Below are 24,377 nucleotides of genomic sequence, written 5' to 3'. Positions count from 1 at the left end.
TCCCTTTTCCCAAAAAAAAAAAAAAAATTCGACACTTGCACAGTAGGTATAACAAATGGAAATGCCTTGCTTTCTCCGGTGAAGCATTGTGTTTATGTGGTGGATATTGTTATTCTCTTGACACATTACACCCTGTCTTTACCTTCTTATCCCACCTTTTACCTAACTCCCATTACAACCCTATTAAAGTCCCTTTGGTTTTTATATTGAGTTCACTTTTCAGTTGTAGAGATGTGATACATGTGTAAGCCTATGATAATTCCATTCCGTGATGTTGATTTGAGCGTTCTCTGTATTTATACATTTTCTTGAAGGTGACATGTATTATTGTTCATATTCTTTAGATAACCACCTGTTTGGTATGTTCTAATTTTGGCGATATTATCGGGAATGTGGGATGTTTGTGTTAGTATAGATGACTAAGAAACCGTTTCTATCTTAATTGTGCTTCTGAGCTTCGAAATGCTTGAGAGCAAGTATTGTCTAGGTGTGGGGGATTTGATAAAGTAATTATTGGGCACATTTTGCACTGTTATTTTGTCTTAATGTTGGCTACTTACTATGTTAAGTATTGAGATTTTACTCATATTTTATATTGGTATAAATTATAGGTGGTTGGTGTTAAAAATGATCTCTTGAGGTAAATTTCTAGAAGATTCTTTATTTCAAGACGTGCCCACGCCAGAAACTGAGGAGATACACCTAAAAGACGGACCCCGCGGGATTGGCAAAACAAGTGAAAATTTTGGAAACCAAAAGGAGGCTCGTGGGCCACGGAGGTGCAGAGGATCAAAACCCTTTTCAAAGAGGAAGTGAAGTGTGGAGTTCTCTTCCTTACTTTTCGGCGGCCAATAGAAACGAAGCCAGATTCACGTCATATAAGAAGATTAGCTTTTGCTTTGCTCTAGGACGCTTCTTCCTTTCTTTTCGACGGCTATTACACGAAACAAGAGAAGGGACTTAAAGACTTTTTCTTTTGCTTTCTGCGTTACTTCATCTTCCCCAAATTCTTTGGCAACTGTGTGGATGGAATCAATCAAACCACGCGAGATTAATACGATGAGGAGCGGCTAGTTTTCTCCTCTACCCAAAAGTTGACGCGAAGGTACGGTCCATAATATCTGTGAGATCTAATCAAATTTTCATTATTTCTTTCAATTCGTTACTATTCGTGTGTTTCCTGGATTAATTGTTCATGGGTATTTTATTGATTAAGTATCAACTGCTGGATATTTAATTTAATCTAATAGCCTATTGTCACGTTAATTAAATTAAATCCGTAATTGTTCGTTTAGTTAACAACTAGTGACAACCACCATAATTGGTTTTGTGTTGAGGAAACGTAAGATCTAGTTTAAATAAATCCTTGTAGCGTGTTTATTGGTTAGGGTTGAGTTCTTCTAGTTTTAATACAACTGAGTAATTAAATTCCTACGGTCGTACCTAGAGTTGTTTTCTGGTTAGAGAAGCCGTCAACGGTTGTACCTTGACTGTCGAAAAAGTAAGAAAGAATTGGCTGTCAGAGTTTGTTGATGGTTATAACCAACCTAGTAGCGAATGAATGAAATATCTTTGTATCGATGATCATTTAATTAGACCGTGCCTGAAAAGTTGATCCTTTGGATAGAATTTTATTAGCTGCTATTTTTAGTAAATTGTATTTGTTGAGTTAACTTTTGAATTTTGTTTGTTTTATTTTCATCTTCATTCCCTTAAATATCCCCCAATTTTGTTCTATTGATTTGGAAGAAACAAATTATTCCCAGTCCCTATGGATTCGACCCTACTCACCGCTATATACAAAATTTATAATTTTCTTGAGTAGATAATTATTATTGCACAAGCTCGACACCTGTCATGTCTGCACTTCCGAACGGGTTTTATCTCTTTTTTATTGGTTCTAACAGAGCATGCTTCTCACATGCAGCATTCCGTCTAAATTGATTGTTATTCTGTCAATTGTATCTAATTGGCAAAAAGTCAGGATATTTGAGGATGAAATGTATTTTTGATGAAACTTTGAGAACAAAATTGGTCATCAACCCAACCTTTGAGGATAAAAAATGCATTTTTCCCTTTAATATATTTTGCTTTGCTTGATTAAAAAAGAGGGTATCCATTGTGCATTTTCTTTTGTATTTTTAATTTAGCTGCTACTGAAATTACATCATTTCCATCACTAAGAATGTCCATTACATATTGTACAATCGTCTAGAAAGGTTCATGATCATGATTTGGCTAAAAAAATTTAAGATTCATATCATATCTTCTATATTGATTTTAATATCATATGTGGCATCCACAAAATTTTATTCTATGTTTACAATATATAGAAAGTGAATTACATTCTAAACAAATAAAATTATGTCCTGTAAAATAGAACAAAAATCAATCCAAACAATTTTTCTAATGACTGTTTTTAAGTCCCTAGCCCCCACATAAACCACTCCCACCATTCACTAAGTCAAAAGCAAGAACAAAGACAAGATGGCAGAATCCATCCAAGTGATTGTGTCTATTGTTCTCGAAGTAGTCGATAATATATATATTTCAAATAATTTTTTACAAAATCTAGATTTATAGTATTTGTTAGGGGTGTTAATTAGGTTTTTTGGGTCAGGTTCAGCAAGCCTAAACTTGACTCACAGATTAGATAGATTTTTGAGTTTCGAACTTTGGACTCTGAGTTCATATTAAAAAGCTCAAGTTTAGCTCATGCTATTATATGGATTTCAGACTCAAATCGAGTTTGGTCTAAACTCATAATTAAATACATAATTATATGTAATATATATTTTATAATTATGAATTAATACAAATTCATATATAAATTATTAACATTATATGTCGTCGTATGTATAATTATAAACTATAGATATTATTATACATATTTTACATATGCTATTATACACATATATGGGTTGGAATTTAATCGAATTTGAGTATACTTTGATTCAAACTCGACCCAAATTTAGTTTGGCTCTAATATTTAAGTTCAAAATTTGTCCAATCGAATTGAAACTTAGGGTCAGCGAGTTTTTTAAAGCTGAACTTAAGCTGACTGGATTTCATTGACAGTGCTAGTATTTGGATAAGAGATTATTTTAATAAGATAATATTTTAAAAAAATATTGTAATACTTTTTATGATATAATTTATGTGAGATAAAAAAGTGATTGAAAAGATAAAAAAATTTAAAAAATATATTTTCGATGCAATTAATTAAAAACACGTTTGGATTGCTAATCAATGCGTTCTATCTTTCCTTCGCCGCTGTACAGCTACATGTTAAATTTTCCAAAGAAGGAAAGACATCTAAAAATAGACAATAGAGTGGATGCACAAGATGACGTAGGCTAGCATCATCGGCCGCCCAAGCCACACATGCAATGCGGTGGAGTTTGGTGCGATGGTCTAAGGCGGCTGATATTGCCCACACCACATCTTATTTTATTGCCAATAATGCCCTTAGAAGTCAAAACAAACTATGTGATTCCTAGTCCTATCTCTTTTGGGCCCCACCCCTTTTTTTTTTCTCCCCCTTAAATCTCCATTTGGTATTCCCTCAGTCGGCGGTCTTTCACTCTTCGTCTCCCTCCCCCAAACCCAAGCCAAACCATCTTTGTTGGTTTGCTAAAATGAGTGAATGGATAAAACACCTCTCCACTGAACAAACAATTACCGCCTCGGGGGCCGAGCTAGAAAAGAAATTTAGTGAGGGTAAAATTAAGATATTAAACTTTACTGGTTACAATATGAAAAAATATGTTGAACTAACAAAGCACGAAATTATGCGTATAATTAGTCTACAATTCAGCAACAAAGTAAAGTATCTCTCAAATCTCAAATCCCTAATAAAGGATTCTTCCACTTCTTCACTCACAACTCTAAAAATTTTCCCTAGATTTTTGTTAAAATGAAATAAAAATGAGCAATATTTGTGAGTTCCAATGTGCTGTGAAAAATGTTTAAAAAATTTCAAATGGATTTCTATACTGGGAGCATATTAGAATAGATTTAAAAAAAGAATAAATGTAATTTGAATCTCTTTCTCTGTTTAGACAAGGTGTTGTCATTTATTTTAGTTGTTGTTAAATTATTTGAAACAAGAGATACAAACAAAATATACACAATTACTTTAAATTTTGTTTGAGGATACTGAGGATAATTTCATTTTAAGTGTGAGGCCAAAGCCGCAATTTTATATGCAGATACAAAGAATTTAGTGCGGACAATTCTCCATTACTTTGAACTTTATTGAAGAGTAATGGGGATAATTAATTTCATTTAAGTGTGGGAACAAAACTATATAATTCTGTACATAGATATGGAGATTTTGGTGGGGTTAGCGGGGGCAATTGCCCTCCACTGCCTCCATCACTGTTACCGCCTGTAATCAAAGTAGACGCAAGGACCTCTGCGGACGCTATCTCATTCTTCTCCTCAAAAATGTCCTAGAATACATTATGCTCCATTTTGTACACCAAAAGAAGCAAGTCCATCTCAATTATACCCCTTTCATGCGGGGTTTTTGTTGATCTCATCAAAATCAATGTACGTCATGGTGAACATATTACCGGTGCTTGCTAGAGGGTGATGTGTCATGTAGCATAAGCTAAAAGGCCAGCCTTGATAAATTTGAACAAAAAAAAAAAGACGTGGAAATACCCAATCGATAATTTACGAAGTCATATAACGGTACAAAGTTGTTTGTTCAAACAATAGATCGTCACCATTGGCCTTTGTTTGTTCAAACGTCTCGACTCCAACAAGTTCATTCATGGCAGAAAATTGCAGCTTGCTTGTAGTAACGTTCGCTTTCCTGTTTTTAGCCTTCGGGCACAGCATCCCATTCTTAGAGCTCTCAAAATTCATAGCCCAAAAGGGTCACAAATTCACCTTCTTGTCCACCCCCCGAAACATCTACAGCCTTCCAAAAATCCCTCCAGATTTAGCTTCATGCATTACCTTTCTTAAGCTACCGCTGCCCGGAGTCGAAGGGCTGCCAGAAATGCAGAGGCCGCTTTGGACATCCGCACCGACGATATCCCCTTCTGAAGAAAGCTTACGATGGCCTCGAACCCGAGTTGACTCGTTTCTTGCAGAACTCAGCTCCTGACTGGATTATTTACGACTTTTGCCCACATTGGTTACCTCCCATTGCTGCTAAGCTTGGAATTTCCAAATCATTCTTTTCTATTGTTAGCGCTTCGTCTCTAGTATTTTTGAAGTCTGATTTCGCCGGTTAACGGCACCGATCCTAGAACGAAGGCGGAGGGTTTCAAAGTCCCACCGAAATGGGTCCCGTTTGACACCAAAGTCGCGTATAACTCCCCACGAGATTAACTGGATTATGGAAGCAGCTCACCAGAACTCATCCGGCAGAAATTAGTACTTAAGCCCACGCAAGTCATCCTATTTATCTATGTTTTCAGTACCGGACCGGGTATTGACTCGGTCAATCTCAGGGGTCATGGGTCAATGGATTCAACCGGTTTCGATAGGAATTAAACCGGATGACATCATAAATAAAAATTATTTAAAAATTTAAATATTATATGTAAAATACCTAATAACATGTTAATATTAATAAAGGTATATTCATACATATTTGATGTTTTAAATATATTTAACAAGAAAATACAAAGAAATTAGAACAATCAAGTAACAATTTATATTATTTAATGAGCATTAACAAGTTTAGAATTAAAATTATGGACTTAATTGAAAAATAATACCAAACTTTAAGAAAATATTGATAAAGTATGAAATATTTGAGGTATATTAATAATTTTTAACAATCTAGGGATCAAAACATAATATTGACAAATTTTGAGTTTTTTTTTTAAAAAAAACTGTTTGAACCGGAAAATCCGATTTTTCCCGGTCAAACGCGATTTTTGACCGAATTTTTACTTACCCAGTTTTTAAACATGACTCGGACCGGACACTTGGCCGATTCTCGGTTCAACCGGTCGAACCGGCCGGTCCAATCTGAGTTTTAAAACACAGCTATTTATGGACATTTTGCAGAGATGGTTTATCAAAAAGTGTTTAAGTGGGTAGTAATTTAAATTAATCTACCATTATTTGTATCTCTGGCTTGTATTTTGATTAACTTTGCAAACTTATAGAAATATTTGATTAACTTTGTATCTCTGGTTTCTTGTATCTTATAGTAATATTTGATCCAACTTTGCACACTCCAATTATTGGACTTTTGGTATTTTAACATGCTTTGAACTTTTATTTCTACAATCCTATTCAGGTTTTGTCCTTTGCGACGTTGTTAAAACTTCTAAATAACACAAGAAACATGACGAACGGTTAATATGCCTAGAACAGGACAACATATTGCCTAGAACGGTTAATATGCATATGTTAAGCAATTTGACTCAACTTAAAATTTTGTAGTTACAAGATATTAGGTTTCTTTATTTTTAATTAAAAACATTAAAGTTTTTAGTTTTTGAATAAAACTATATATATATTATTCTGACTTTCGATATGCAATAAACAAGTTCTTACTTCTTGGGTGTGCTCAAATTATGGATGATATGTCAATATTCAAAATTTGGATAGATTTTCTTCAACACGCTATTCTGCTTATATAATATAGGAAACTGTAGTAGATGTGCCCTTTTTTGTTTTTTAACCATAGAGAGGGTCTATAGGAACTCGAAACAGATATGAATTTAGAATACTTAACCAAACAAATTATGTATTCATGAAAAAAAATTGCCTTGTTGACGTTAATTTATCATGTGATTTTGATACATAAACCTAAAAATAATCTGGGTTAGGTTTGAACGTTTTTAATTACATATATGCTTGTTAATGACACAACATGATCCAATCATTCTATGCACTCGCATGATACCACATTTCGTGATAAGATCACAAACAAGGAGTGTGTTTGGAGATGAGATTATTTGAAATATTATTTGAAATAATTACTGTAATACTATTTATAATGTGATGTATGCGAGATAAAAAGGTGATTGGAAAAATAAAAAGGTGTATTGGAAATTGTGTTTGTAATGCAAGCAAATTATTTTTGACCAAATAATAGCTATCCGATTTTTCTTAATTATGCATCTCATATTTTTAGTTAGAGTTAAATGCAAAAAAGCCCCCATGAACTATATATTCAGTTGCAGCTTAACCTCTAAACTATAATAATAGGCATTTTGCCCCATTGAATGATAGGTTTGGACAACACTATCCCTACTATCTCAAATTTTTTCTTTTTCCTATTCTTTTTTTTTTCCTTTTCTCCTCTTTCTTTTTTCCCCTTCTCTCATGGAACTAGCCAATGTTTCCCACCAGGGATGAAAGACTTACATCAAATTTTTTAATATTTTAAAACTACTTTTTTAATTTGTTTATTTGTTAAATTCATTCTTAATAATTCATCATAAACTATTTGTTATTGCAAAATACTAGGGGAGGAGTGCCCGCGCATCGCGCGGGTATTTGGTACCCGTAATTAAAGAGGATTTTTTATTAGACAAATAATAGTACATTTTTGAAAAGAAATAATCATCAAATATGACAAAACTAATAATAGTACATTCTAATTGCAGCACATACTTGTACACTTTACTTTATCAATTTATCAATGTTTTTGCAATTTTATCATTCCCAAAACGCCCCTATAGATGTTAGTTGAAAATCGTCCAAGAGGAGACATAAGTTGTTTCAGACAAAGGAATATCTTCCAATGGCTAGTTATAGCAACGTGTTAATTACACAATGTATTAATATGTCTTTGTGTTAATTGCATAATAAAAGTCACACTTCAATTAAATGTGTCTATAACACTATTTCAGTAATTACACTAACAAATAAGTTTATATGAGTTGTACTTGATGCAAAAACGGTTGCAAAATAATTCCATATTCCAGAAATACCTAGATATCTCTATAAATCAAAGTTTTAAATGTATTAAAATGAGGACATTTCAGTAAATATACCTAAACACATGCTACCATTAGTTGTACCAAAAGTTTTTAAAAAACTACACAACATTTCATATTCCCAAAAATCTCCTATCTATGCTGTTGAAATTCCAACCCCCCTTTGACCATAACTCATTCATATATAGTATAAGGATATGTAGCTTGTATCGTAAAGTGTATTAATCTAGTAATTCAACAATTTAAATACCTATAAACCGATTAGAGTTCACAATTACTCAACTATTTATAACAAAATCAACCTATTATATATCACGTAAAAAAAAAGTTATATGTGTAGTAAAAAAAAAGAAAAGAATAAACAACAATAGTAGTTCATTTCTTATTTGTTATTGATACTAGTAATAATTGATTAATCAATATTCCTATTTTGTTCTTATATATTTGAATACCCGACTGAATAATTTGTCGTATTAAAGATAAAAATTGTCTTATTAAATTTTGACACAGTGACTAGTACATCAATCATTTTCCTGGTACTATGAACTCACATTTCATGTGATCTGCCAACAAGAAGCAACTGCTGAAAAGGCAGTAAATCGAATCAATTGGTCCACGTCGTACCACCCAGCTTCTATGTATCAGCACGTTGTGCACTCTGCAGGCAAGGCGGAAAAAACCATAATAGAGTTCTAAAGTTCCAATAATATTTCATGGCGAACAAATCCGGCAGCTTACATGTTGTCATGTTCCCATGGTTAGCCTTCGGCCATTTCATCCCTTTTCTAGAGCTCTCAAAATTCATAGCTCAGAGAGGTCACAAAGTTAGCTTCATTTCCACCCCTAAAAACATCGATCGCCTCCCTAGAATCCCTCCAGAGTTTGCATCTTCTATTACCTTTGTAAAAATCCCACTCCCCCCAGTCGATGGGCTTCCCGAAAATGTGGAGGCCACCGTAGACCTTGGCGATCTTGATGTTGCCGTTCTCAAGAAAGCCTACGACGGACTTGAGCCCGAGTTGACTCGTTTCTTGGAGTACTCGGCTCCGGACTGGATTATTTACGACTTTGCCCCATATTGGATACCTCACATCGCAGCTAAGCTCAACATATCTAAATCATTCTTTTGTATTAATAGCGCTGCCAGTGTGGTATTCTCAGCACCCTCTCTTGATGCGATGGTCGCGGGTACTGATCCCAGAACTAAGCTCGAGGATTTTACGGTTCCACCGAAGTGGATCCCATTCGAGAGTAAATTGGCATTCAAGTTGCACGAGAGTAGATTTGTTGTGCGAAGTAAGAACCTAGATGGATCGGGTGTATCGGATTCGTATCGGTTCGGATCGGCTATAAAGGGTGCAGATGTTACATTGATAAGATATTGCCCCGAGTTTGAAGGCAAGTGGTTGAAGTTGCTTGAAGATTTGCTACAGCGGCATATAATACCGCTGGGATTAATGCCACCCCCGGTGGAAAAAAGCATCGTCGAGAACAACGAGTCCTGGATTGCAATCAAGGATTGGCTTGATGGTCAAGGTAAAGGCTCGGTGGTTTATGTGGCACTTGGGAGTGAGGTATCACTGAATCAACTCCAACTCAGTGAGTTAGCTCTTGGGCTGGAGTTATCCGGGGTACCATTTTTCTGGGCACTAAGGAATCCATCTGGGCTGCCAGAGGGGTTCGAGGATAGAGTCAAGGGAATGGGTATCGTTTGGAAGAATTGGGCACCTCAGCTTAACATACTGAGTCATGACTCAGTGGGTGGATTCTTGACTCACTGCGGGTGGAGTTCGAGTATAGAGGGGCTCATGTTTGGTCATCCGCTCATTATGCTGCCCTTTAATATAGATACGGGGTTGATTGCTAGGATAATGGAGGAAAAACGGGTGGGGATAGAAATACCGAGAAATGATGTAGATGGATCGTACACGAGCCACTCGGTGGCCAACTCGGTAAGGTTGATTATGGTGGAAAACGAAGGTAAAATCTTCAAGGACAAAGCTAAAGAAATTAGTGCAATATTTGGAGATCAGGATTTGCATGACAGTTACTTGCAGAAGTGTGTAGATTACTTGGAAAAGAAAAGACATGAATCCGAATAAGAACTGTCTTGGAAACTTTTGAAGAGTGTATACACTGATCAGTATTCATCGTGTCAAATCCAGCCTAGTGTCAAATCCAAGACCACCATTAGTGTCAAATCCAGCCTATCTCATATACTTTATTTAGCATTTTTTTTTTCACAACTATAGAAGTCCTATATATAGGCATGGCCATGGTTCCATTTGGAACCGGGAACCGGACCGGAACCGGACCGTTTGGAACCGGACCAGAACCGGAACCAGAACCGTGGAACCAGAACCGTAGTAGAACCTTGGATAAAGGTTCCGGTTCTGGTTCTCTAAAAAATAGAACCAGAACCAGAACCGCCGGTTCCAGAACCGTTAAAAAAATTAAAAATAATTAATATAAAAAATAATAAAAGTAGAGACATCATGATGATCATCATGATCCACCACAACCTTTTGACCAAGCTCTCAACGGATCCAAGAGGAAAAAATTGCAAAGAAGGGCTCCAAAGAAAAAGCTTGTATTCGAAGAAAAAAAGGGAGCTTCTTCAATTTTTGCTCTCGGGGGCTCTCAACGGAAGAAAGAAACAACCATACGGAACCGGAACCGGAACCGGAACCATAAGGAATCGAAATCAGAACTATGCGGTTCTGGTTCTACCTCTTTGAAGAACCAGAACCGCCGGTTCTGGAACCAGAACCAGAACCATCTTATATGGTGCGGTTCTGGTTCTACCTCTTTGAAGAACCAGAACCGGCGGTTCTGGAACCGTGGCCATGCCTACCTATATATATATTTTTTTGTCGCAACATAGAAGTCCTGTAACTTTAGCTAGCCTATAAAGTTGATAGATTAGAATAATCTGTGGCACATGAGCTGGCCACTTGTACCAGACATTTGTAATCTTTCTTCTTTTAATATATTTTGCTTTGCTTGATTAAAAAAAAAAAGTATCCATTGTGCATTTTCTTTTGCATTTTTAATTTAGTTGTTACTGAAATTGCATCATTTCCTTCACTGAGAATGTCTATTACATCTTGTACAAACCGTCCGGAAAGGTTCATGATCATGATTTGGTTAAAAAAAATTTAAGATTCAGATCATATCTTCTACATCGATTTTAATATCTGACAGGTGTCGAGCCTGTGCAATAATAAATACCTACTCGAGAAAAATGAATTTTCTGTGTATAGTAGTGAGTAGGGTCGAATCCACAGGGACTGGGAAAAATTTGATTCCTTTCAAGTTCGGGACACGGGGGATTTTTATCAGAAATAAACTAAAAATAATTAAACAATTTAACTAAAAATAATTAAATAATTTAACCAAAAATAATTAATTAATTAATACAATTGTAAATAGCAATTAGATAAATGATAAATAAATTCTAGCCAAGGATACAACTACGCAGACACAGTCCATTCATCCGATCATTGATGCAAAGAAGGTTCACTTAATTTTATTAATAGGCTAGTTATAGTCGCCGATAAACTCTAACGACCAGCTTTTCCTTAATTTATTGATAACCAAGGTACGACCGTTGATTACTTCTAACCAGGAAATACTCCTAGGTACGACCGTAGGAATTAATTTCCTAATTGCATTAAAAACTAGAAAAGCCTAACCCAAATTAATAACACGCTACGAGGGTTATTTAAATCAGATTGCATGTCCCCCTAGTATGTGAAAATACTAGTTGTCACTAATATTAACCAACTAAACAATTACGGATTTAATTGATTAATTTGACAGGAGATTAATAAGTCAAATTGCACATCGGGCCCTTGATATCCAATTAACAAAATAATCCCATGGAAATTAAAATAGAAAACATGCAAATATTAATAAATTAAGGAACACGTAAAATTAATTAGATCTCACAGATATTTGGGACTGCGTCTTCGCGTTGATCCTTGACTAGATGAGAAAATTAGCCACGCCTCATAAGAAAATTCCCACGCAATTTAATTGAATTTAAAGACATCATCTTTCTTCGATAATTGAGAGAGTGAATAACAAAGCTCTCGGAAGAAAATAAGAAAATTGCACAATAGAATTCAACAAACCAAAACAACTCCCTATTCTCTCCTCTGGAACATCCCTCGGAGAGAAAAACTAAAAACTCCTCTATCCTCCTACGGAGCTTATATTGAGAGAAAACTCCAAAACTAGTCTAATGTCTTTTTGAAGCTTGTTCCTGCAATTCTCCTCTACACTAGTTCTTATAAGAGAACTAGTTACGTAGGAAGCAAATAGAAAAGCTACTTTCATCATCAAAGTCCACCTATGGCTAATGAGTACATCTCCCAAAAGAAGAACACATTTTCTAAATCAATGTTACGTGGTCCCCACAGAATTGTCTCCTTTTGATTTCTTATTGTTAGTGGACTTGCCAGGACTTAATAATAGGAAGGCAACTCTTCATCAGCAATTCCCCTTTTAACACTTTTCTGCTCCACTTTCTGAAATTATATCCAAATACCAAATATAAATATATATTGACAATTAAAGCAATATTTGGCAAGGATAAAGAGGAGAATTAACAATAAAATTACTAACAATTAACACCCTATCAATTCCCCCCACACTTAAATCATGCTTGTCCTCAAGCATGGGAACACTAAACTCAACAATGGCTAACTCTCATTTCATTTACTGCCAAGCTACGCTTATCCCAAAATCAAGTTTTAGTGGCTAAGTGTCAAGACATATTTCTCCCGGTTAGCTCCTGAAATCATAGACTCGTCCAATTCATGGCTAAGTCGTCTAAGAAATCAAAATATTAAACTAGCAAAAGTTAGCAATTGGGTCAACTGAAAATCAAAATCTCAACATTGAAGAACAAGGATCGGCAGGCCAACATGATCATAAACTTACTTATTATTTTCTTTTCTCTCTTTTTTTTTATTTTTTTTATTTTTTTTTTTAATTTTTTTCAATAAATGCTCAGTCCCAAGCTATTCAAGTCTTTTGCATAGTTATTAAAATCGCGATCCGGATCGTAGGATCGTACGATCCTACGATCCGGAAATGCAAAATCGATTCGGATCGCATATAGAATCGCAAATTGCTTGAATCTGTATAGGATCGCGATAGGATCGTAGGATCGCATAGGATCGTACGATCCTACGATCCTACGTCGATCCTACAAAAAAGGGCTGATTTGTGAAATACAAGGTTCGTTTTGGCGGCTTTGCAAGTAAAAATCAACATTTGGGGTAGGCTTGTAGTTTATCAAGAAATTGCAGGCCTTAGTTGCAATGTTTTAACAAATTTTGCCTTAAAGTCAAAAGGTTCCGTCAAAAAGCTTCGGTCTTCTTCATCTTCCCGAGTTCTCCTCAAGCAGACCTTTGTCTTCTCCTCTCCGCTGCCCAAATCAAATCCCTAATTTAAACCATCAAACCATCTCAAGCTTCGGGCTTCGGCTAACAAATTGCTGCGGGCCTGCGGCTTCTACCAAGAAGGCAAGAACCCACAAGCTACAGCCTACAGCCGACAGCTTCAATGCTTCAAGCTCCAGCAGCCATTGCTTCGGTTAGAATATCAAGCTACGAAATCCTCTGTTGCTGCCGTATTTTGGCCGTTTCAAGCTTCAAAGCTTGAAGCTCCAGCACCCGTTCTTCTCCAATTTTCGTGCTGCCAGCCTGCCACCACACTGAAGCTCAAGCACCAGTACTTCAATTAAGATCGTATGTGAGTGTGGTTATTTTCTTGCTTGAAAATTGATACTTGGGGAGATGGTGATTGATAAAGTTGTGATTTGTATTTGGTTTTCTTGGTATTTGAACATATATTGCTTTTGATTGAATTGAGTTGAAGTTGAAGGGAATTATTGACGGGTCCATTAATGAGAACTCATAAAATTATTTAATATAACATCATGATTAGTTAGTAATTAATCTCTCTAGAAACTTGAATGGTCTTTAGTTTTCCTCTCTGTTCTGTACTTAGCTTTTGGTTAAAGATTGTTGGTGCAGTTAGTGCCTCATCTGTGGCTTCAAATTTACTCTACTCTGCCACGACTTAAATCATATTTGCTTTCAAGACAAGATTAAAATTCACTACAGATTTTCTGCTAGAGCTTGTGGCTAGCGTGCAGAAACTTCACAAGAAATATTAGATTTGACAATGGAATGGGAGCCCAAGTTCATGAATCTTAACATGGCGTTGGACCAGCCTATGTTGTTATATCACTAAGCCACCACCCAACATTTAAATTTTCCTACTTGTGCAGCCCATTCCACTTTACTGACCTGTTTAAATCTTAATCATTCTACTATTTTGCTTGTCTTTTCGTTCAAATTAAAAAAAAAACCATATCTAAATAGGGAAAAAAAAGTAAAAGAAATTACAGTTGCAAGCCAAAAATCTCTAATGAGAATTTCTTGTGCTGGTCTGGTCTGGCTTATTTTCTGAATGCTAGCTTTATTTTCTTTTATCAAGTGCTGGTCTGGTCTGAATTTCTTGGTTTCTTATGAATATTCTAATATATTTGGCAGTGCTTAAATGTCTTCATCCGCTTCAAAGAAACAAAGTAGAAAAAATGCACCGGGTGCTCGATTGGATCCCGGGTGGGATCATGGAATTGAAATTGATGCTAATAAAAAAAAAGTTCAGTGTAAATACTGTGGGATTACTCGAGTTGGTGGTGTGTATAGGCTTAAGCATCATTTAGCTTGTACACATACAAATGTTGAACCATGTCCCAGCGTTCCTGAAGATGTTAGAACCCAAATGTTTGATTTACTAAGTGCAAGTTCTGAGGAATCAAGGAAAAAAAAACAAAGGGTTAGTACCATGTATGATTTAGAAGAAGAAGAAAGTGAAGTTAAGTAGCAGGCTAAAAAATGTTCTATGGACAACTTTGTTGTGAGAAAATCTGGGGGGTTGAATGTGAGACAAACAACCATAAGTGAGAAATGGAAGAAACAAGATAGAGATGAAGTTTGTCAAATAATGGCTAGGTGGTTCTATACAAGTGCCATTCCATTTAATGCTGTAAATAACCCATTATTTCCTTTAATGATTAGGAAATTGGGAGAATATGGAAAAGGACTTAAACCACCTTCATACCATGAAATGAGAGTGACCTTTTTGAAAAAAGAGGTGCAAGAGACATTGAATTTGCTCAATATGTACAAAAAAGAGTGGAAAAAAACTGGTTGTACTATTATGTCCGATGGATGGTCTGATCAGAGAAAGAGAACAATGAACAATTTTCTTGTGAATAGTCCAGCTGGTACTGTGTTCTTATCTTCGGTAGATACCACTGATATTTCAAAAACAGCTCAAAAATTATTTGAATTGTTAGATGGTATTGTGGAAAAAATTGGAGAGGATAATGTTGTGCAGGTCATCACCGATAATGCTTCTAATTATAAGACAGCTGGAAAAATATTGATGGAAAAGAGAAAAAGATTGTTTTGGACCCCTTGTGCTGCTCATTGTATTGATCTAATGTTAGAAGATTTTCAAAAGTTTGATTCTCTCCACAAAGTTACTATACAAAAAGCGAAATCAGTGGTTACATATATTTATTCATGGGGTACAGTTATTAATTGGATGAAACAGTTCACTAATGGCAAGGAGTTGATTAGACCTGGAGTTACTCGTTTTGCTACTTCATACTTGACCATGAGACGTCTTAGCGAGCTGAAAGGGAATTTGTTTAACTTTTTCTGTTCGGATAAAAAGAAAACAAGCATGTATGCTAGGAGAAACAAGGGGAAAAAAATTGAGAGCATCATTTTTGATAATCAACAATTTTGGCCAAATGTGGAGTTATGTTTAAAGATAGCTTCGCCTCTTATCAAAGTATTGAGGATGGTTGATTCTGATGAAAAACCAGCCATGGGCTTTCTCTATAAAGCTATTGATCAGGCAAAAGAAGAAATCAAACAAAATGTGAACAATATTCGAAAGAGGTAAATTTTAAATAAATTGTCATATTAATTATGAGTTCATTTATAATTTCTGTGTTGGATAGTAGAATGAATTTTTTAGTTATTTTTTTAACCAAACTCATGTTTATATGCTAGATATGAATCGGCATTTGCTATCATTGATAAAAGATGGGAAGATCAATTGAGTCATCCTTTACATGCCGCGGGTTATTATTTGAATCCTCAATTTCAATATAGTCCAGATTTTCAGTCGGATGCAAATATAAAACGTGGCCTTTATGATTGCATTGCTAAGATGGTTCCCGAATCTGGTGAAAGGGTGAAGATTGATTTGCAATTAGATGACTTTCGACATGCAAATGGATTATTTGGTCATGAAAATGCTGTACTAACAAGAAACAAGAAATCTCCTGGTTAGTTACTATTTGAACTTTGTGTTTTTATTTTTAAAACCTTTACTAATTTGTTATTTATTTTAATTTCCTACAGCTGATTGGTGGGAATCTTATGGCGATGAGTGTCCAGAGTTGAAAAATTTTGCCATTCGAATTCTCAGTTTAACTTGTAGTTCTTCTGGATGTGAGCGAAATTGGAGCGCATTTGAATTGGTAATAATGTTTTCATATAATATAATATCTCATTTAGTATAATATTTTGTTTAGCATTTGAATTTAAGTTCGTAGTATAACTGTATAAGTTCTTTCAATTTCAATAGGTACATTCTAAGAGAAGAAACCGTTTGGCTCAAAAAAGAATGAATGATCTTGTGTTTGTGATGTACAACTTGAAGTTGAGAGAGAGACAAAGGCAAAGGCAACGTGTTATTGAAGAAATTCCTTTTGAGAATTTGCCTTCAGATGATGAATGGGTGACAGAGAGAGAAAATCCAACTCTTCCAAAAGAAAATAGCTGGTTACGAGTTCTAGATGACAATCCCAAATGTGACACTTCAGATGAAGAGGGAAATGAAGATGATGAAATTGAAATACTTACAAGAAATGTGCAGAGAGTTTGTAAGTTTCTTTCTTTCTTCCAATTTAAGTATAAAGTTTATCCTTTTTTTGTTTTTATAGTTTTATTTTGCAAGTTCTCTTGTTTTTGGTAACTTTCATTATTATTGTTTGTTTATTTAGATGATCATGAAGATCGTCAAACCCATGTCCGTCGAAGACAAGTTAAGAAAATGAAAGAGATTCATGTTATTGATGAGGATGATGGGCCTTCAACTGAATTCGACCGCCAAGATGATGATTATCTTGATATGGTTCCCGAAACTGATCTTCAAATGGGAACTAATGATTTGGATGATACTAATTTGGATGGTGATAAAGATAATGCCGAAGATGAATTCCAAGAGAATTGGGATGGTGAAGATGATTGGGAAAATAATGATTTTGATAATATGGATTATGGGAATAATGAATTTGATTCAAACGATGAAAATGATTGGTTATAAATTAATGTATTTCTGAATTATTATGATACTTGAAAATGATGAATTGTTGCTATTTTATTTTTTATTTTTTCATGTTTGTTTAAACATGACAGATGACATTCTAGTAGTTAATTTTGATTTTGAAAATCTTTTTGGATGTTTGACTTTTTGGTATTTGTGAAGGTTGATGATTATTTTATATTTGGAATTATGATTGTGTAAACTGTGAAGCATTTGGTTTTAAGACTTGAAATCATGACAGATAACAGGTTTATATTCTCTTCTTTATTACTTGTCAGATAGTAAGTAAAAAATACTATATATTTATGAGTAACTTATTTATTTGATATCTTTTAGGATGTACAAAATGATATATGAATTTCAAATTCATTAATTTAGTAAATTTAGGAGTTTTTGGTAGGATCTTACGATCCTACGATCCGATTCTGTAAAATTAAAATCGATCCGACGTGGGATCCCGATTTTACAAACCTTGGTCTTTTGACGTGAACTCTGACATTTTTAGATGAAAGAGCCCAGTTACTCAACTCTTCACAGCTTCAGGACTAACTACTCATATATATAGTCACTTTTTGACGCGAAAGTCGACACTTGTGGTGAAGACTCCCGGTTACTGGGTGACGACACTAGCGGAGTAGGGTCATTTATTAATCACAATTAAAGCACCAGAAAACCAAATATTTAAAGATCATGGCCCACGTCATCTCCTAATATGGAGAACTAAGATCAACAATTGCCCAATCCACACAACAATTGCTAGTAAAATATTTATATTGCCTAAACAATTTAACCACAATTTGCACCAAGTCATTAAATTCATGATATTCACCAAGATAACATGCGTTTACTTGCCATCTAAACAAAATTCATAGGATAAATCACAACCAGCAATAGAAGAGTGAGTTGCCACATTTATTCATCAAGACAACAATAAGAAAAGCAATAATTTAAAGAAACTCCAATCAAATCCAAATCTCCCCCACACTTAAAGTATACATTGCCCTCAATGTAACAAATATATAGTGAATAAGAAGATGGGCAACGAAACTCCTCTGAATCGTCAAGACATCGGTGGATTAGCCCCTGGGGTTGATCTGAGTCTCACCATTTTCTCCAAATATCACTCCAAACCACAATAGACAACAGTTTAAGTAAATTTAAGTGTTAAAGGCACCTCCCAATTGAACAAACAACTGTAACAAATTACCCACAGTTAGATACAAAGTACAGCAGTTTAAACACAATAAGTAAATCACACGACTAACCACAAGTCAATCTACTAAATAAATAAAAATCAAGCAAAGTAAAAAGAAACAAGCAAAGTAACACAGAAGTACCCAACTAAGGAGGAATAGAAATGTCAGGTAGTCCAAACACGCAAAATTTTCAAAAACGTACTGTAATAAAAATAATAAAAACATACTGCAATAATAAAATAAGAAAATAAAAAAAAATAATAGAAAGAGATTGAGGCAGGCGCGTGCATACGAAGCCAGTAGTGCGATGAAGGTGGTGGCTGTGAGAGAGAAGAGTTTGCGGCAGCTGGATCTGGTGGTGCTCGGCTTTCGGGGCTTCAGGCGGATCTTGGAGGCGGTGGCTATGGCAAGGGTGAAGGAGGTCAGATGAGCTGGTGGTCACCCTTGGCGAGGAGAGCCGAGGCAGCGGGAGAGAGCTGGGGTGGGCGGCGGTTGGGTGAGGTTCGCAGCCGAAGAAGAAAGAAAAAGAAAGGGACAGCGGCTTGGCTGCTGGTGGCGCGCAGGTGGTGGTGGGACGAGCGGAAGAGCTGCGATGAAGGTGCAGCGGCTGGCGGAGCTCGCGAGGAAGAAGATGAAGCAGGCAGCGGGGGAAAGAAGAAGAAAGAAAGAAAGGAAAGAAAGAAAAGAAAAAGAAAGAAAGAAAAAGAAGAGAGGAGAAAATGAGAGGAAAAAAAATAGTTTTTGGTCTTACATTTTTTTTTTTTTAAGCATTCTGGACATTTGGCCGGATTTATGGCCGGATTTGCTGCAGAAAAAGCTGTTTTCTGCAGTTTTTCCTCCAAATTTGCTTGGCCAACCTTCCACATTCAACCTACTTCATGTTCTTTGAATAAAATTCAAATTTAATATGATCATGCATGAATATAACTTAAACATGAAACACTTTAAATGCATGAAATGCAGCAATTGAACATGAAAACTCCCTTTTTGCCTTAATATAAACACACACAAACATTAATCGAAGAACTAAAACTTACTAAAAACAAGCCAACATGAAGAAAAGTAAAGTTGAAAAGTGATCCAAGCCTTCGTTTTTAAAAGGATCCGAGGTCGTATCATTGTGCTCAGAAAACGCGGCTCAAGAAAACGCGCCTCAAGGTGCGTTTTGTGAAGTCGCGTTTCTTCACCAAATTTGCAGCATTGAAAACGCGACTACGTGAGAAAACGCGACTTTAAGTCGCGTATTTGAAGGCGCGTTTTTGGTTTCTGAACAGGCTGGAAAACGCGACTGGGTAGAAAACGCGACTTCCTGTCGCGTTTTGAAGGCGCGTTTTCTTAATTATAGGCGCAGATTTGAAAACGCGATTCTATGAAAACGCGATTCAGTGGCGCGTTTCATTGAAAAACGCGTTTTCTGCTGCAAAATTTAACAGAAATTCAATTTTTGAATATTTACAAATGATACCCCAATTTCCCAAAATGCATCATAGATCATTTCTATGTCAAAATAAACCATTCACGCATATGTAAAATGATCTATACATGCATTCTAAACCTCTTTAATGCATCAAAAACCACAATTACTGAATTTGAGGTATTGAGATCTTTGATCAAATTTCGCCTTTTTTGCCTCATTTGGTCACTTTTCCAAAACCTACAAATGAAAAATAACAAAATTACTCAAACTTATACTTTAAACATAAAATCACTCCAAAGTAACAGCAACTTAAAAAAAATTGGGTTGCCTCCCAAAAGCGCCTTTCTTTAACGTCTTTGGCTAGACGGAGTCCAGAATTTGCTTAAACTAAGCAAATCGGGTCTTCCAGTTGCATCATCTCCACCCGTTCAATTGGAAATCCTTCATAATACGGCTTGAGACGATGACCATTCACCACAAATTTCTTCTCTGTTTTCAAACTTTGGATCTCTACTGCACCATAATGAAAGACATTAGTCACAACAAAAGGGCCAATCCAACGAGAACGTAATTTACCTGGAAATAGTTTCAATTTGGAGTGGTATAGTAAAACTTTTTGCCCACAGACGAATGTCTTCCTAGAGATCTGTTGGTCATGAAAGATCTGATTCTTCTCCTTATAGATCACTGCATTCTCGTATGCTTCATTTCGAATTTCTTCCAACTCTAGTAATTGTAACTTTCTTTGAATTCCGCCTTCCTCGATATCCATGTTGCATTGTTTGACCGCCCAAAATGCTCTATGCTCAAACTCGACCGGGAGATGACATGGCTTTCCAAATACCAATCGGTAAGGGGACATGCCAATGGGTGTCTTGTATGCTGTCCTATATGCCCATAGTGCATCATCTAGTCTCACACTCCAATCCTTCCTATCGGGTCGGACCATCTTTTCTAGAATTGATTTGATCTCTCGGTTCGATGTTTCCGCCTGACCATTTGTCTGAGGATGGTATGATGTAGAGACTTTGTGCAAGACACCATATCTCCTAAAAATTGCAGCGATCTTTTTGTTGCAGAAATGAGTACCCCGATCACTTACAATTGCTCGCGGCATCCCAAAGCGAACAAAAATATTAGACTTAACGAATTCTGCAACCACTTTGGAATCATTAGTGCGGGTGGCCTTTGCTTCTACCCATTTCGAAACATAATTTACAGCAAGCAATATATACAAAAAACCAAAGGAAGAAGGAAAAGGACCCATAAAATCAATGCCCCAAACGTCAAAAATTTCAACAAAAATCATTGGGGTTTGAGTCATTTGATCCCTACGAGAGATATTACCCACTCTTTGACACTTATCACATGACTTACAAAATGAGTAGGCATCCTTGAATAGAGTTGGCCAATAGAATCCACTCTCTAGCACCTTACGAGCCGTTCTCTTCGGTCCAAAGTGACCTCCACATGCAAAAGAGTGACAATAGGTTAGAATAGATTGAAATTCAACTTCACTTACACATCTACGGATGATTTGATCAGCACCCCGCTTCCAGAGGTAAGGATCATCCCAAATGTAGAACTTTGCATCGCTCCTCAACTTGTCTCTCTTTGTCTTAGGCCATCCTGTAGGAAATTTGTCAGTGACTAGAAAATTAACAATATCTGCATACCAAGGCAAAGATGAGTTAATAGAAAATAAATGCTCCTCGGGGAATGCTTCTCTCAATGGGATGTCATCTTCGACGACTTGTACTCGACTCAAGTGATCTGCTACCAGATTCTCCGCCCCTTTCTTATCTCGGATCTCCAGGTTGAACTCCTGTAGCAACAAAATCCACCGTATCAATCGCGGTTTTGCCTCTTTTTTGGTCAACAAATACCGCAAAGCTGCATGATCAGAAAAAATAATAACTTTAGCACCAAGTAAATAAGATCGAAATTTTTCTAAGGCAAAAACAACTGCTAAAAGCTCCTTTTCGGTGGTTGAATAGTTCAATTGAGCTCCGTTCAAGGCTCGAGATGCGTAGTAAATAGCATGAGCTGCTTTTCCTACTCTTTGACCCAATACCGCACCAACTGCATAGTCACTGGCGTCGCACATGATCTCGAATGGGAGGTTCCAGTCAGGGGGTTGGATAATAGGTGAGGTGATCAATAACTCCTTTAACTTATTGAATGCCCCCTTACATGCTTCATCAAATTCGAAGGATACATCTTTTTGCAAAAGTTGGAACAAGGGTGCTCCAATTTTCGAGAAATCCTTGATGAACCTTCTATAGAAACCTGCGTGACCCAAGAAAGAACGAACTTCCCGCACACTCGCGGGGTAAGGTAAAGTAGATATAACATCTATTTTTGCCTTATCAACCTCAATACCTGTAGATGATACAACATGACCCAAAACTATCCCGTGTTCAACCATAAAATGACATTTTTCCCAATTAAGCACGAGATTAGTTTCTATACACCTTACTAAGATCAATTTCAGGTTATCTAGACAGTTTTCAAAACTTTCACCATATACACTGAAATCGTCCATGAAAACCTCAATAATTTTCTCAACATATTCTGAAAAAATACTTACCATGCATCTTTGGAAGGTAGCAGGTGCATTGCACAATCCAAATGGCATCCTTCGGTATGCAAATGTCCCAAATGGGCAGGTGAAAGTAGTCTTCTCTTGGTCCTCGGGTGCGATGGCAATTTGAAAATAACCTGAAAATCCATCCAAGAAACAATAGTAAGCTCGACATGCTAATCGCTCCACCATCTGGTCAATGAAAGGGAGGGGGAAATGGTCTTTTTTCGTGACGGCATTTAGCTTTCGGTAATCGATACACTGTCGCCATCCGGTGGGCTTTCGAATTGGTACGAGCTCACCCTCTTGGTTTGATTCCACTGTCACCCCTGCCTTCTTCGGGACCACCTGTACTGGACTTACCCACGGGCTATCTGATATTGCAAATATAATTCCAACGTCCAGCAGTTTTAAAATCTCTTTCTTTACGACCTCCATCATGAGAGGATTTAATCTCCGTTGAGCTTGCCGTACGGGTTTAGCATTCTCCTCGAGTCGAATTCGGTGCATACACACCGCAGGGCTAATTCCCTTGATGTCGGCGATGGTCCATCCTATCGCCTGCTTGTGTTCCCTAAGAACTCGAAGTAGTTTCTCTTCTTGAACCTTTGATAAACCCGCGGAGATGATCACTGGAAGTGTCTCCCCTTCACCTAAGTATACATACTTTAGGTGTTTCGGCAGTGGTTTTAGTTCCAAGACAGGTGCCTGCACCACAGATGGAAGTAACCTTTGATGAGGTTCGGGTATGAAAATCGGTGCAAGATCATACCTTGTCTTCGTGGTTGGTAACGTTTGCAACGATCCAATCACGCATTTAAGCTCTTCACTCAACTCTACCCTAGAGGTTGTTTCGGACTCAAAGTGCCTGGTCAGGACGACCTCTAGTTCATCCCTGCCTTCAATTTCAAAAACCTCCTGTATAGCAGGGTCAATAACATTTATCGAGAAAACAGAGCCAATATTTGAATCGGATGGATATTTCATGGTCTCAAAGATGTTAAAGTGAACAATCTCACCATCAAATTCCATAGACAAAGTACCCTTATTAACATCAATTTTGGTTCGGGCTGTGCTCAAAAAGGGTCTACCTAACAACAAAGGTGACGGATCACGGGAGTGTTCATCCTCCATGTCGAGCACATAAAAATCAGCTGGAAAAACCAATTCATTAATTTTTACCAAAACATCTTCAATCAACCCGTCAGGGTATGCATTGGTCCTATCAGCTAATTGAATTATTATCCCAGTCTCTTTCAAAGGGCCTAAGTTTAAGGAAGCATAAATGGACTTTGGCATGACATTAATTGAGGCTCCCAGGTCTAACATGGCCTTTCCAATCAAAGTATTACCTATCCTACAAGGAATAGTAAACATACCTGGATCTCCGCATTTCGGTGGAAGCTTTCTTTGTAGAATTGCTGAAACATTCTCCCCAACTATAACTCGTTCATCCCCCTTCAACCGCTTGCGGTTGGCACACAGGTCCCTCAAAAATTTTGCGTACCTGGGTACTTGTTTAATCGCATCCAGTAGGGGTATGTTGATCTCCACCTTGCGAAAGATCTCCAGGACCTCTTTTTCCTTGTCTTGCTTCTTTGGTTTCTCTAACCTGCTAGGAAAGGGAGGTGGATTAGTTTTAGTTGTAGGAATTGGGTTCGAGGGTACCTTTGCATTTTTGTTGTCTGTGCCCTCCTCTTCCAATTCTTTCTCAATCCGTTCCTCGTCCTTGTCTTTAGGAACCACCGGTTCGGGTCCTTGAACTTCCTTGCCACTCCTTAAGGTCATTGCGCTTACATTCTTTGGATTTGCCTCAGGTTGAGATGGCAATT

At 36.6% G+C, this 24,377-nt stretch overlaps 2 protein-coding genes across 2 annotated transcripts; both read left to right on the top strand.

Moving 5' to 3' along the window:
- The first annotated feature begins 8,611 nt into the window (after nt 1-8,611).
- On the top strand, nt 8,612-10,115 carry LOC113777808 (putative UDP-rhamnose:rhamnosyltransferase 1). Its single transcript, XM_027323011.1, has one exon. It carries the CDS (start codon nt 8,633-8,635, stop codon nt 10,019-10,021), a length of 1,389 nt encoding a protein of 462 aa, XP_027178812.1. The 5' UTR covers nt 8,612-8,632; the 3' UTR covers nt 10,022-10,115.
- A 4,830-nt stretch (nt 10,116-14,945) lies between these two features.
- On the top strand, nt 14,946-17,348 carry LOC113776795. Its single transcript, XM_027321855.1, has 5 exons — nt 14,946-15,913; nt 16,028-16,305; nt 16,382-16,500; nt 16,608-16,905; nt 17,026-17,348. The coding sequence occupies exons 1-5, from the start codon at nt 14,946-14,948 to the stop codon at nt 17,346-17,348; spliced, it is 1,986 nt and encodes a 661-aa protein (XP_027177656.1).
- Nucleotides 17,349-24,377: the final 7,029 nt, after the last annotated feature.

The sequence above is a fragment of the Coffea eugenioides genome, chromosome 7 (genome assembly GCF_003713205.1).
Source record: "Coffea eugenioides isolate CCC68of chromosome 7, Ceug_1.0, whole genome shotgun sequence".
Lineage (NCBI taxonomy): Eukaryota > Viridiplantae > Streptophyta > Magnoliopsida > Gentianales > Rubiaceae > Coffea > Coffea eugenioides.
Note: the sequence above shows the minus strand (reverse complement) of the source record. Positions and strands in the feature narration are given on the sequence as shown.

What these genes read in the sequence shown, in the direction of transcription:
- LOC113776795 (XM_027321855.1), top strand. Translation starts at nt 14,946, where the DNA reads ATGGCTAGGTGGTTCTATACAAGTGCCATTCCATTTAATGCTGTAAAT. An exon ending in GTGAACAATATTCGAAAGAG is followed by an intron (nt 15,914 to 16,027) that starts GTAAATTTTAAA and finishes TTTATATGCTAG; the next exon opens with ATATGAATCGGCATTTGCTA. An exon ending in AAGAAACAAGAAATCTCCTG is followed by an intron (nt 16,306 to 16,381) that starts GTTAGTTACTAT and finishes AATTTCCTACAG; the next exon opens with CTGATTGGTGGGAATCTTAT.
- LOC113777808 (XM_027323011.1), top strand. Translation starts at nt 8,633, where the DNA reads ATGGCGAACAAATCCGGCAGCTTACATGTTGTCATGTTCCCATGGTTA.